Source organism: Lipotes vexillifer, unplaced genomic scaffold (assembly GCF_000442215.2).
Source record: "Lipotes vexillifer unplaced genomic scaffold, Lipotes_vexillifer_v1.1 scaffold371, whole genome shotgun sequence".
NCBI lineage: Eukaryota > Metazoa > Chordata > Mammalia > Artiodactyla > Lipotidae > Lipotes > Lipotes vexillifer.
Window position 1 is genome coordinate 4,057,233 of NW_006786304.1, and position 11,329 is coordinate 4,068,561.

The 11,329-nt window shown below is 58.8% G+C and overlaps 1 protein-coding gene and 1 pseudogene across 1 annotated transcript; one reads left to right on the forward strand and one right to left on the reverse strand.

Moving 5' to 3' along the window:
* Positions 1-3,341, forward strand: part of LOC103075738 (cytochrome P450 2F2-like) — a 3,846-nt pseudogene extending 505 nt beyond the window's left edge.
* A 115-nt stretch (positions 3,342-3,456) lies between these two features.
* Positions 3,457-10,574, reverse strand: EGLN2 (egl-9 family hypoxia inducible factor 2). The gene is made up of 5 exons (XM_007458630.1): positions 9,441-10,574; positions 5,191-5,310; positions 4,616-4,752; positions 4,365-4,432; positions 3,457-4,101 (listed from the first exon to the last, which is right to left on the reverse strand). Exons 1-5 carry the CDS (start codon positions 10,266-10,268, stop codon positions 4,046-4,048), a joined length of 1,209 nt encoding a protein of 402 aa, XP_007458692.1. The 5' UTR covers positions 10,269-10,574; the 3' UTR covers positions 3,457-4,045.
* Between the last annotated feature and the right edge of the window lie 755 nt (positions 10,575-11,329).

Here is an 11,329-nt window from a genome sequence, read left to right on the forward strand (position 1 = left end):
AAAAAAAAAAAAAAAAAAAAGCCAGGAGGAGCCAAGGCCAGCAATGATAGGGCTGGGGGCGGGGTGCAGACTTTGGGTTGGGGAATTACAGAATGAGCATCCCAAAGGCGGCCACCCCTCCCACTTTCAGTCTCCATCCCTGCTCCACCCAAGACCCCAAGGGAATCAAAGAGAGGCAAAGCGATGCAGGCAGCCAGGCGGGGTTGGGGTGCACCTGGCGCTCAGACGCAGGCGGCCCTACCCCTGGGCCCGTACCGCTCCCGCTTCTGCGGAACTTGCTGCAGCTCGAGTCTGGACACCTGGACCGTGCACTCACGGAGGTAGCCCCGACAGTGGGTGGGGTAACAGGATTCTGGATTCCTGGAGGTGGGGCTGGGGGCTAGAACTCCTGGTTCTCTGAATGAAGACAGAGCTGAGGGCTCGGACCCCGTGAGTCCTGACAGAGGGTGAGGGGCCTGGAGTCCTGCCTTCTGGGAAAGGAGACTGGGGGTGGGAAATTAGATCTGGAGGGAAAAGGCGCAGTGGCCCTGAGCTCCTGGTTCAGGGCGGAGTCGCGCTGCCACCCCACCCCCCACCTCGACTCCCGGGTCCCAAGGGAGGAGGAGCCTGGGGCGGGCAGTCTGGTCCCAGGGGACGGGGAGCAGAGAGGTCTATTCTGGCTCAAGGCTGGGGAGGTACTGAGGGCCCAGATACCTAGTTCTGAGGGTGCAGGGGGCTGGGGACCTGGACTTCTAGATTTTGAGGGAAGGCGGTGAGGCTGGACTCCTGGGTCTGAAGGAGAAGGGAGCTGGGGGCCGGGCTCTGGGGTCTCGATGGTGGAGGGGTCAGGAGCCCAGACCGGGGCCCGCTGAGCACCGGCTCCGTGTAGCTCCCTGGCCGCTGGGATCCGGTGTTCACGGTGTGGCTGGGCCCGCGCCCTGCAGTGGTGCCGTGCAGCAGCGCAGCGGGACGCATTAGTGCTGCAAGCGGATGCCTTCTCCGGCCGCGGGGCCAGGGCGGTCTTCGAACTCTTCACACGCGGAAACGGTGAGGCCTGGGCGGCGGAAGTGCGGGCCGGGAACGTCCAGTTTGCGATACAGAGCGAGACCGGGGGAAATGGAGCGGGGCCTAATAGAGTCAAGGCTTCTGAGGAGACGTTGGGGAGGAGCCACAGTGTAGGGGTCGAATGGCGGTGGGGGAGGCTGGATCCTTGGGCAGCCAGTAGAAGAGAAGAGCCTAAGAGTCAAGGCCAAAGAGAGCAAGCACGGGGATCAGGAATCGGGACCAGCAGAGGTGCGGCCCGTGTGTGGACAGGGCCGAGAAGGCTGGGGTAGCAACCAAAAGACCTGGAAATGAAGCAGAGCGAAGAGTTGCGAGGAAGTCGACTCCACTACGGGATGCTTCCGGGATGGGGCGTGGCTAACTCCCCGGCCCGGCCCCTTCTTTGTTCCACTCCCCCAGGCATCGTGGCTTCTAACGGGCAGCGCTGGCGGACGCTGCGCAATTTTGCACTTGCAGCACTTAAGGAGTTCGGCTTGAGTACGCGGACCATCGAGGACCGTGTCCTGGAAGAGGCGCCTTGTCTGCTTGGCGAATTTCAAGACAGCGTTGGTACGGCCTGGTCGGAAAAGGATAGGGACCTGTTGTGGGTGTGGCCTAGGGAAGGCGTTTGGGTGGAATGAAACCAGTAAACCCAAGAGCTGGGTGGGGTCCGAGCCACTGCATATGACCTTGTCATGTTCCCACTCCCAGGAGCTCCGTTCGACCCCCCGGCGGCTACTAGATAATGCTGTATCTAACGTTATGTGTTCCGTGGTCTTTGAGAACCGCTATGACTACGAGGACCCAGAGTTCCTGAGGCTCCTGGACCTCTTCAATGACAACTTCTGCATCACGAGTTCCAGATGGGGTGAGGTGAGAGGGTCGGCCCCCACCCCTCCCTCGTGTGCCCAATCTATGCCAAATTCCGAGTACATGGACCTACCTACATTGGATTAGAATGGGGCAGTCTTAGAATCTTGGAATGGAGGAGTTTTAGAACCTACAACATCAAAGTCCTGGTCCAGTCTCCCCATGGGGAAACTAATGGTCTTGTTCAAGGTCCTATTGATTTCCTGTCCCCCGAGATGTACATTTTCCCCCTCCCTCCTAAAATGGCTCCCAGGCCCACACCACGGAATCTTCTGAAACTTAGCAGAGCTTAGAGTTTTCACCTCTCAGCAAACCCAGCAGCAACCAGCAGCCCGGGGAACCCCGCAACTTCGATTGCTTCCTGGATCAAACGGATAAGGTACAGGGCCCTGCTGCCCACCAGCAGACGCCTGGCTCCTCTACCCACAGAAGGACCCGGAGAGCCATTTCCAGGAGACATTGGTGATGACGACGCATAACCACTTCCTTGGCAGGACCGAGACCACAAGCACCACCCTGCGCTATGGACTCCTCATTCTGCTCAAATACCCAGAGGTGGGAGGCTTCTGACCTGGACAGCCAGGGATGAGGCGGCTAGGGTTTTGGGTTGGCTGGAGGCTGGGGTACGCATAGTTCACATCTCTGCCGGCCCCAGCCAAAGCACAGGTGGAGCTGGATCCCGTGGTAGGTCGAATGTGCGCCCCAAGCCTGGAGGACTAAGAACGCCTGCCCTACACCAACGCCACGCTGCAGGAGATCCAGAGCGTCTTCAGCGTGCTACCGCTGGAGCTGCCGCGTGCCCTCACCTGTGATGCCCACCTGCGCAGCCACTTCCTGCCCAAGGTGCCCACCAAGACTGGGGATCCTGTGCAGGGGCTGGGGAGGGCCTATTAACAGAGATCAGCAGGCCTAAGCGTCCAGAGCGCTGACTCTGGGAGCAAGAAAGTAGGCAGACTTCCTTGCCGCTGACTTCGAAATGGGGTCTTGGATGGATGTTTGGAAGAGTCACGTGCCAATTTTTCAAGTAACCCTTGCACATCTCCCCAGGGCACCTTCATGATTCCTCTCCTTGTGTCTGCACACCAGGATCTCACCCAATTTAAGGACCCAGACTGTTTCAATCCCACCAACTTCCTGAATGACAAGGGTGAGTTCCAGAGCAACAACTCCTTCATGCCCTTTGCCCCAGGTCTGGGCTGGGCTGGGCAGAGAGGGGACCAGCCTGGACATGCCGTGGGGTGCATGGGTTTCTGATTCCACAACCCCATGTCGCCAGGAAAGCAATGTGCCTGGGTGCAGGCCTGGCCCGATCCGAGATCTTCCTCACCTCCATTCTACAGCAGTTCTGCCTGCTCCCTGTGGGGAGCCCCACCAACATCGGCCTCACCCCACAGTGCACTGGCCTGGGCAACGTGCCCCCAGCCTTCCAACTCTGTCTGGTGGCCCGCTGAAGTCAGGTTCAGCCACCGTCTGCTCACTGGCTCTCAGACCTCCTTACCCTCTTTGGTCAATAAAGGCCCTCAACTGCAGATGGAGGGATCTTCTTACCAACAGGGAGTGAGTCAGTCAGATGTGTGCAGCTCTGAGGTAAACTTTTATTTCTTGGCTGACAGGACTTGCAGACCCATGCTCCTCCCAGCACCTTTTATCCTGCCCAAGCAGCGGCAGCCTAGTCCAAAAGGTGCCATGGCCAAAGGGGTTGGGGAGTCACTTCACATTCCAGGCTGGAGGAGTGGGGGGCTTGGGGATACTCCCCCACAAACCTTTGCCAGCAAGAGGCCATGACTCACCCCAACCCCAAATCCTTCATTCTGGTGGGAGGTGGCAATGCCTCCTTCCAGCTCTCCAAACCTGAGAGGGACATGCATGACCAGACAGGGCAGGACACAGGCCCCCAGCTCCAGTAATGGCAGTCCCCAACACCGGCCTCTGCCCAGGTCACAACCCCAGCCCCCATCCCAGGGCAGCAGAGGTCTCTCCTCCTCCTTAGTCCTCAGCGATGGATGGAGCCCTCCACACCAGGCAGAAGAGAGGCAAAGTCAGAAGCAGCGGCAGTGGCAGGGAAGGAGCAGGCACCGTGACTGGCAGCACCGGGGCCCAGGGCTCTCCCGAAGTCAGGGCAAGCTGTCTGTCCATGCAGCTCTGGGGCTGGCCACTAGGTGGGCGTAGTCGGCTGTGATACGGGTACTTGGACACCTTTCTGTCCTGATGCTGGGGGTGAAGGGGGACAGGAGACTGAGTCATCAGGGACGGAACTAAGAGACCAAGGAAACCTGGGAAGAAGGGGAGATGACCAGAAGAGATGGGGCTCATGCTGGGGATACCAGGAGAGTGAACTGTCTAGGGGTGGTAGGCAAAGATGGGGAAAAATGAGTGACAGGATCCAGTGAGAGACTGATGAGGTGGCTTGAGGCCTAGGGAGGTACATGGAATAGGAGGGACCTGAGGGAGGGGACACTTTGGGAGGCCGGTACCTAGCTGATACTTGTCTTTGGCTGCTGCTCGCTCCTTGGCATCAAAATACCAGACAGTGATGGCGTACCTGGGGACCAGAGCAGCCCCAGAGGGTGGTTAGAGATCACTTTTCTTCAATTCCAGCCACTATATCCACCCCGAGCCGCCCCCTCTTGGCACTCCATCACTTCCTAGTCACTTCAGGGGTCTGACAAGACTTTGCTGGCACAGGGGGAGCTCCTGGGCACATTCCCGGAAGTATGGACCATACCTGGTGGCATAGGCTGGTTTCACCTCATGGGGGTTCCGCCGATCAGACCAGAAAATGAGCAGCCGGTCAAAGAGTGGCTCAATGTTGGCTACCACAGGACGGCCCTCAGGGAATATCTGCAGCAGGCCGCCATGCACCTGAAGGCAGGCCAGAGGATGAGGCAGGCTGGGAGTCCTGCCTAGAGCCCCTGCCTTGCACTGCCGGCCCCCAGGAGCCCACCAGGGGGCATAATAACTGCACACATCACTCCCTCCCACCACTCAGGCTCTCAAAATGAATGACAACCCAGAGTCTGCATCCCCATGGAGATGGGCAGGAAGCTACTTAAGAAGACAGGAAATGGGGCGGGGGAAGTGCTGGTTAGGCTGGGGGCTGGGCAGACAGCACCATTCCCGAAAGAGGGGGAACTGCCACCACACAGTCAGCTGAAGAGGAGGTCCCATTTCCCAGAAAGAGCCATTGGGCACATTCCACCGCCCTCCAGTGGGTTGGGAAGAGGAAGGGGACAATGCTAGAAGCTGAGCTGGGAAAGGAAAATGCAATGGATGCACGCCACCCCACCCCCAACATCCTACCTTGACGTCCCAGTTCTGATTCAGGTAATAGATGCAGGTGATGCAGCGCCCATCGCCATGGGGATTGTCAACGTGTCTCACGTACCCCAGCCCGTTACCTGGGTAACATGCCACCATGGCCTGGCAGAGACGGATGGAGAGGGTTTACTGAGGCTAGCTGGCAGGGACTTTTGAGCAAGCAGCCATCACCTCCTCTTTCTTACCCCTCTCAACCCCTCATCTTTCCTCAGGTATCCTGGGCTCCAAGGGTTCCAGCACCCAGACTTTCTCCTTTTCTCCCTTTTCAGCCAAGCCTCCATCCACAAGAAACCTCAGCTCCTGGGCCTCAACAGCCCAACACACACACACACACACACACCTCACGCCCCTACCCACCCCCTACCCCCCGCGTCTGGTGCCAAAATGCAGCTCAATGAGCAACTGAGGGCTTGGTTTTTTTAAGATAACCTGACCCCACGTCAGACAATTCACTAGGATAAAAGCAATTTCAACATTTCCTGGTGTGCAGGGATGTGGCCTCGCAGCCCCACACCAGTTCTCTCCTTGAGCTGTAGAGCTGGAATGACCTGGGACACTGATACCGAGGCCCACCTCAGAGGTTCTGATGTACTTGGTCTCAGGTGGAGCCTGGAACTTTTAAAGGTTCCCCAGGTAATTCTAATGTGCAGCAATGTTGAGAACCACTGACCTTAACTATAAAGAACACCCGCTAAGTAATCTGTCTCCTACACAACTGAACAGGTACCAAAACCTAGAACGTGACCAGAACCTGAGATCTAATCCCAACTCCAAGGATAACCTGCCAAGTAGCCTTAGACAGTCTCATCACCTGAATGGGCCTCAAAATGCCTCATCTGTAAAACGGGGCTAATGAACACCTTTGCTTTACAGCAGTAGCATGAACCCCTCCGAGAACATGACCTTTGGAAGCTCCTGACCCCCACAGATCTGAGTCAGACATTGTTCCAGGTCTCGGCTTCTGTGTGTACAGGTCTAGCCACAGGGTTCTCGCCTCCTCTCCTGGATAGCCGCCACTGCCCTAGGCAGCCCTGGCCATTCTGAGTCCTGGGCCTAGCCACTCCGGGCCTGTTTCTCATCAGGTACCCAGCAAAGTGATGGATGCGATGTTAGGAAAAGGGCCCAGGTGTTCCTGCAGACCTATCTCCTGGGTTCAAGTCTCAGTGCTGCCACATAAGCTGTGACATTGGGCAGATGACGGAACTTCCCCGTCTCCAGTTCCTCACCCACGAAATGGAGCTAACAACTACTTTTTTGGAGATTTTGCCGGTTTTGCTCAAGGGTGGGGGAAGGGGTCCAGTGCTGCAACCTCTTCCCACACAACCCATCCCCACAGCAGCCAGAGGCCCTTTACTCCAGCTCACCACTGCTCAAACCCCTTCAAGTTCCTCGCTGCATCCCAAGAGAACACACTCCTGACCACAGCCTCCAAGGCCACTAGCCTCATACACTATCTCCAGCCTCGAAATCCTCCTCACTCTTCTCTGACCAGGCCAAGCTCATTCTCAAGGCCTCTGCACCTGCCTGAACACTCTTCCACTCGTCCCCCTTGTTATTCAGGTCTCAGGGCCAGGAGCACCTAGAGTCCTCTAGCTGAAGGCACCTGGGTGATTTCCCATTCCATCCCTCTCAATGCAAAATCAGCACAGGTACCTGTTTACCTACTACTGGCCCCTAGGGCCAGGCCTGTCTCCCTAGTGCCAAGGAGGGAGCTGCTAATTAAAAGCACTCCTCTGGGTCTCAGGGCCTCCATTCCGTCCTTCCCGTGCACCCTCACAGGGTCTCCCACCATGCAGGCAGGGACACACTCTGTAGTCTGTCAGGGAATGGGACTCCTGTGTGTGTGAAGGTAGGCACAGGAACAGGCCCTTTAAGGCCCCCCTCCCCCCACATATACTCACCTGGGAGTGGGGCTGGGGGTGGCATCCTCCGGCCCCCGAGAAGCATCTACTTCCTGCCCTCACAAGGGAAGGGACAACAACCAGAGCAACACGGAAACTTGCTCCTCACACTTCCATCTCCAGGAAGGGGCAGCTAGGATCACTGTGCATGCACACCCTGCCCCCCCAATCAGAATCCCAGGTCTCAGCCAACAGCAACAGGCCCCACCTCCAAACTGCTCTTAAAGAGGGCTCCCGGGGTCACCTATGGTAGTCCTTGATGCCAATGGGAGTCAATTCCCTCCCACCTGCAGGTCAACTGAGCAGAGGATCTAGGGAGAGGAGGAAGGCAAAAGAGCACAGGAGCGGCACTCAGGGACCGAGAGGCAGGTTGTTACCAGCCCAAGCCACACTGGTGATCTGAGGCCCCCCCTCCACTGTGACCACCCCACACTGTCTTACTCCAGAGCCTGGGGAGGGAGGCCAGATGTTGCCCTCTGAAGGCGAGGAAGCCTGCAGTTGCTGCCTCACTGGGACAGGGGAGGGTCTGAGAGGAACTCCAGTGGCTGGGTTGGCTCTTCCCCCCTCTTCTTAGTCCAGCCAGCTTGTTCTTACCTCCCAGGGCTAAAAAGTCTCAACACCCACCCCACCACCCCTCCAGAGCCTGCTCCCAACCACATCCAAGGCACCAAAGGAAAAGAGATCTGCGCTCTCTCCCCTCCCCTCCCCTCCTGAAATGGCCACAGCCTAGCTGGGGAGTTAACCTGGTTTTCCTATCCTGTGGATGAGCAAACGGAGGCTCAGAGAAGCATCCTGCCCTTGGCCACTCAACTCTTGTGGTCTCCCCACCAACCTCCCTCCTGTGAGGATGGGTGACCCTGGGGAGAAGGGGCTGAACACTTTGTGGCTAGGGAGATTCCCACTGATCTCTCCTGTCCCTGCGAGGGGCCGCCTCTGGCCCTCCAGCTACCAAAGTAACAGGAGGGAGAGGGAAGCAGGACAAGTTCCAGCTGGGGTGGGGAAGCCAGTATGGCTTCAGCCTGGCGGAGCCCTAGTCCCCCAGCCAGCTCCAGCCTGAGACGGAAGCTGCAGAGACAGAACCCAAGACAGGATCTGAGGGAGGAGGGAGAGGACATCAGGAGCACAGCCTCATGCCTGCAGGGCAAAATACAGTCTGTGCCATCAGCCAGGCATCACTGGTGCTGTGCAGTGGGCACTCCCTACAGGGCCTTGTCCTAACACCACCAAACCCTGGACTCAAGGCCAGGATCCTCACACCCCTCCATAAGGAGAATTAACATGTCAGCAGGCCAAAAGGCCCTACGGACTACTGTCTTGTGCAGGCTCCTAACCCCAGGTTCTTGAATGGGCAGCTGCATCCCCAGAAGGCCCTGATCACTGACCATAAACTCCAATCAAATGAGCATTTTTTTAAGACACGGTCTGTAGTTTTTGGAAGATTCTTAAAAAGGCCCAGCTTCCAAAAAAAAAGATAACTGCTACTCTAAAACAAGAGAAAGGGACCAAGAAAAGATACAACGGCAGAGGATCAAGGAAACAGACCAGAGCCAGACAAGGAGAAAGTGATGGAGAGACAGAACAGACAGGATGGAGGACAGGGTCTAGGATGGGGAGGGATGGGAAAGATGGGGACATAACCTCCACCTGGGCCGGCACACAGACACCCCCAGAAAGCCGTCCGTGATGCAAATGCCATAGTATGGCATACAGTGCACAATGTAGCCCAGCACCAAGCACAGTGGGCAGTGCCTCCTCCCTCAGCCCGGCATCGGCCTCACCACTGCCCCCCTCCCCGCTCCACCTTCTGGTTCTCCTACCCGGGAGGCAGAACAGACAGACCAAAGACAGACAATGGACAGGATGGACTAGACATACACAAGTACATGAAAAAATAAGGGAACAGGGAAGAACAAAGACCGGGGCAGACAGACAGGTACAGACGGCAGAGGCAGAAACCCGTGCCTGTCTACACTGAACATTCTTGGTCTAGGATCCACGAACAGACATCAGGCGGCTGTGAACCCCACCATGGCCCATGCACAGATGTGGGACTCTGACCGTCGGCACCTCTCCTCAGGTTCTTCAAGAGGATCCCTGGCAAGGTCAAGAACCATGGTGACTACGGGCCAAACCCATGGTTTACAGGTACACAAACTAAGGCCACAGGGAGTGAGAGCCCAAAGTGAGCTCCAACAGTCCCTGCGCCAGAGCTGCCTAAACTCTTTTGTGACCCCAGAAGCCTATCTCCAAACCCACTGGTGCTCAGAACACTAGGCATCCAACAAGTGCTGGGCAGCCCCCCACCCCACCACCCGGTCCCTGTAGCCTCACCTTGGTGCGCCCATTGATGACGTAGCTGCCCAGCCTCCCAGCACAGTGGCGGATTACAGCATCCACGTGGGCCATGAGGGCACCAATGCTTCGGCAGCCTGGCTCATGGCCTTCCACCCAGGCAATCTGGTCCCCACGGATGCTGCGTGGCGGGATAGCCCGCTGGCTCACTAGCTGCCCATCACGCAGGCGCCCGCCCCGCTTCAGGGCCTCCACCTCTGCCAGCACTCGGCCACCCAGTGCCGCCCCCAGGAAGCTGTCCTTGACGCAGATGCCATAGTACCGCATGCAGGGCACAATATAGTCCAGGGCCAGGCGCTCAGGTGCAGCGGGCAGCACCTCCTCCCTCAGCCCCGCGCTGGCCTCACCACTGCCACTGCTGCAGCCCTCCCCCTCTGCCTCCGCCTCCTGGTTCTCCTGCCTGGCCCAGGGCCGCTTGCTGGGGGCAGGGGCATCCCCACCATCCTCTGCCCATTTCCGTTTGGGGGCCTCGGGCCGGGCGCCCTGGGCTGCCAGTCGCTGGCACCCCTTGGTGACCAGTGCCGCAGCACCCTCACTCTGCAGCGGCCGCAGCTCGCCGCCATCCTGCCCACCGAAGCCCTCCCGCAGGGGGCTGGCTGTGGTGGAGGTAGCTGTGGCTCTGGGGGTCCCACTCCCCGCCGAGGCCTCACCAGGCCCTCCTGGACGGTGGTAGGAGGACAGCAGGGGACAGGGCAGGTAACTCTCCACCCCCATCCTGGCCCTGCTAGGCTCCAAGGGCTCTGACACCGAACCCGGCAACTGAGGGAGAGCCTGACTCAGGGGCTGCGGCTGGCACGGGCTGTCCATGGCAGCAGTGTCTTCATCCCCCGGGCATGGAGGGCACGGCCCAGGCCCATGGTGCCACCCTCCTCCACCTCCTCCTCCTCCACTTGATGCAGCCGGGGGCCGGGGAGGCTGGGCCTGGCGTGGGGCAGGATGAGGCAGGGCAGATGGCAGAGGCTTTTCTCGTGCCCTGGGGGTGCTTGCTGGTACCCAAGTCCTCTGCTGTCCCTAGGGGCTTGGGAAGGGACCTGTCACGGTGGCTGGAGAGAGAAACAGAGAGAGAGACAGAGAGAAAGGAATGTGAGAAGAGCTACAGGCAAGAGGGCTGGGCGGGGGTGGGGAGCGGCAGGGGCAGTAGATAGTTAGACAGACTTAGCTGCAAAGAGCCCCAAACCTGAGGCCACGTGGGGAAAAAGACTCTGGGCCTTGGGTGGAATCACTAAGAGACAAGGGGCTGGAGGGGGGAGACTGGGTAGCTGACCCACAGGCAGAGGACTGCAGTGGGAGCTGTGGGCCAGAGACACCCTCAGACAGACACAGACCCACAGACAGAAAAGAAGGAGGGGACTTTAAGTAAAAAAGGATGGCGGAGTGGAAAGTAGGAGAGTTAGAAACAAACAGACCGGGGGTGGGGGGGGGGGGCGAGAGGGGGGATCTGCCTGGAAGACACAGAGGGAATGCGGGGATCTACAGACCGTGGAAACTGGGGGGTCCAGAGACAGAAACACACACCGGAGAAGAGCAGGGAGGGTGGGCCTGAGACAGCCGGGCAGAACCCAGCCCAACAGGAGGAAGCCCGTTAGGGGCTGACACACACCCAGACGGAAGGGAGGTCCTGAGACAGACAGACGGAAGGGACCCGTGGGAGCAGGGTCCACAGACAGAGGGAAGGGTGGAGGAGGGCTCATGCACTCGGGGAAAGGACGACGGAAAAAGCGCCCCCCTCCCAAGTCCCTTCGGTGCGGGTCCTGGGGCCCCTAGGGGCACAGCAGGAGACGAAGACAAGGCCTAAGGACCGCTGGAACCCCGTGTCCCCACCCCTCCCCTCCCCCTCCGCCCGCTCCCTGCTCCCCCCCCCAACCCCC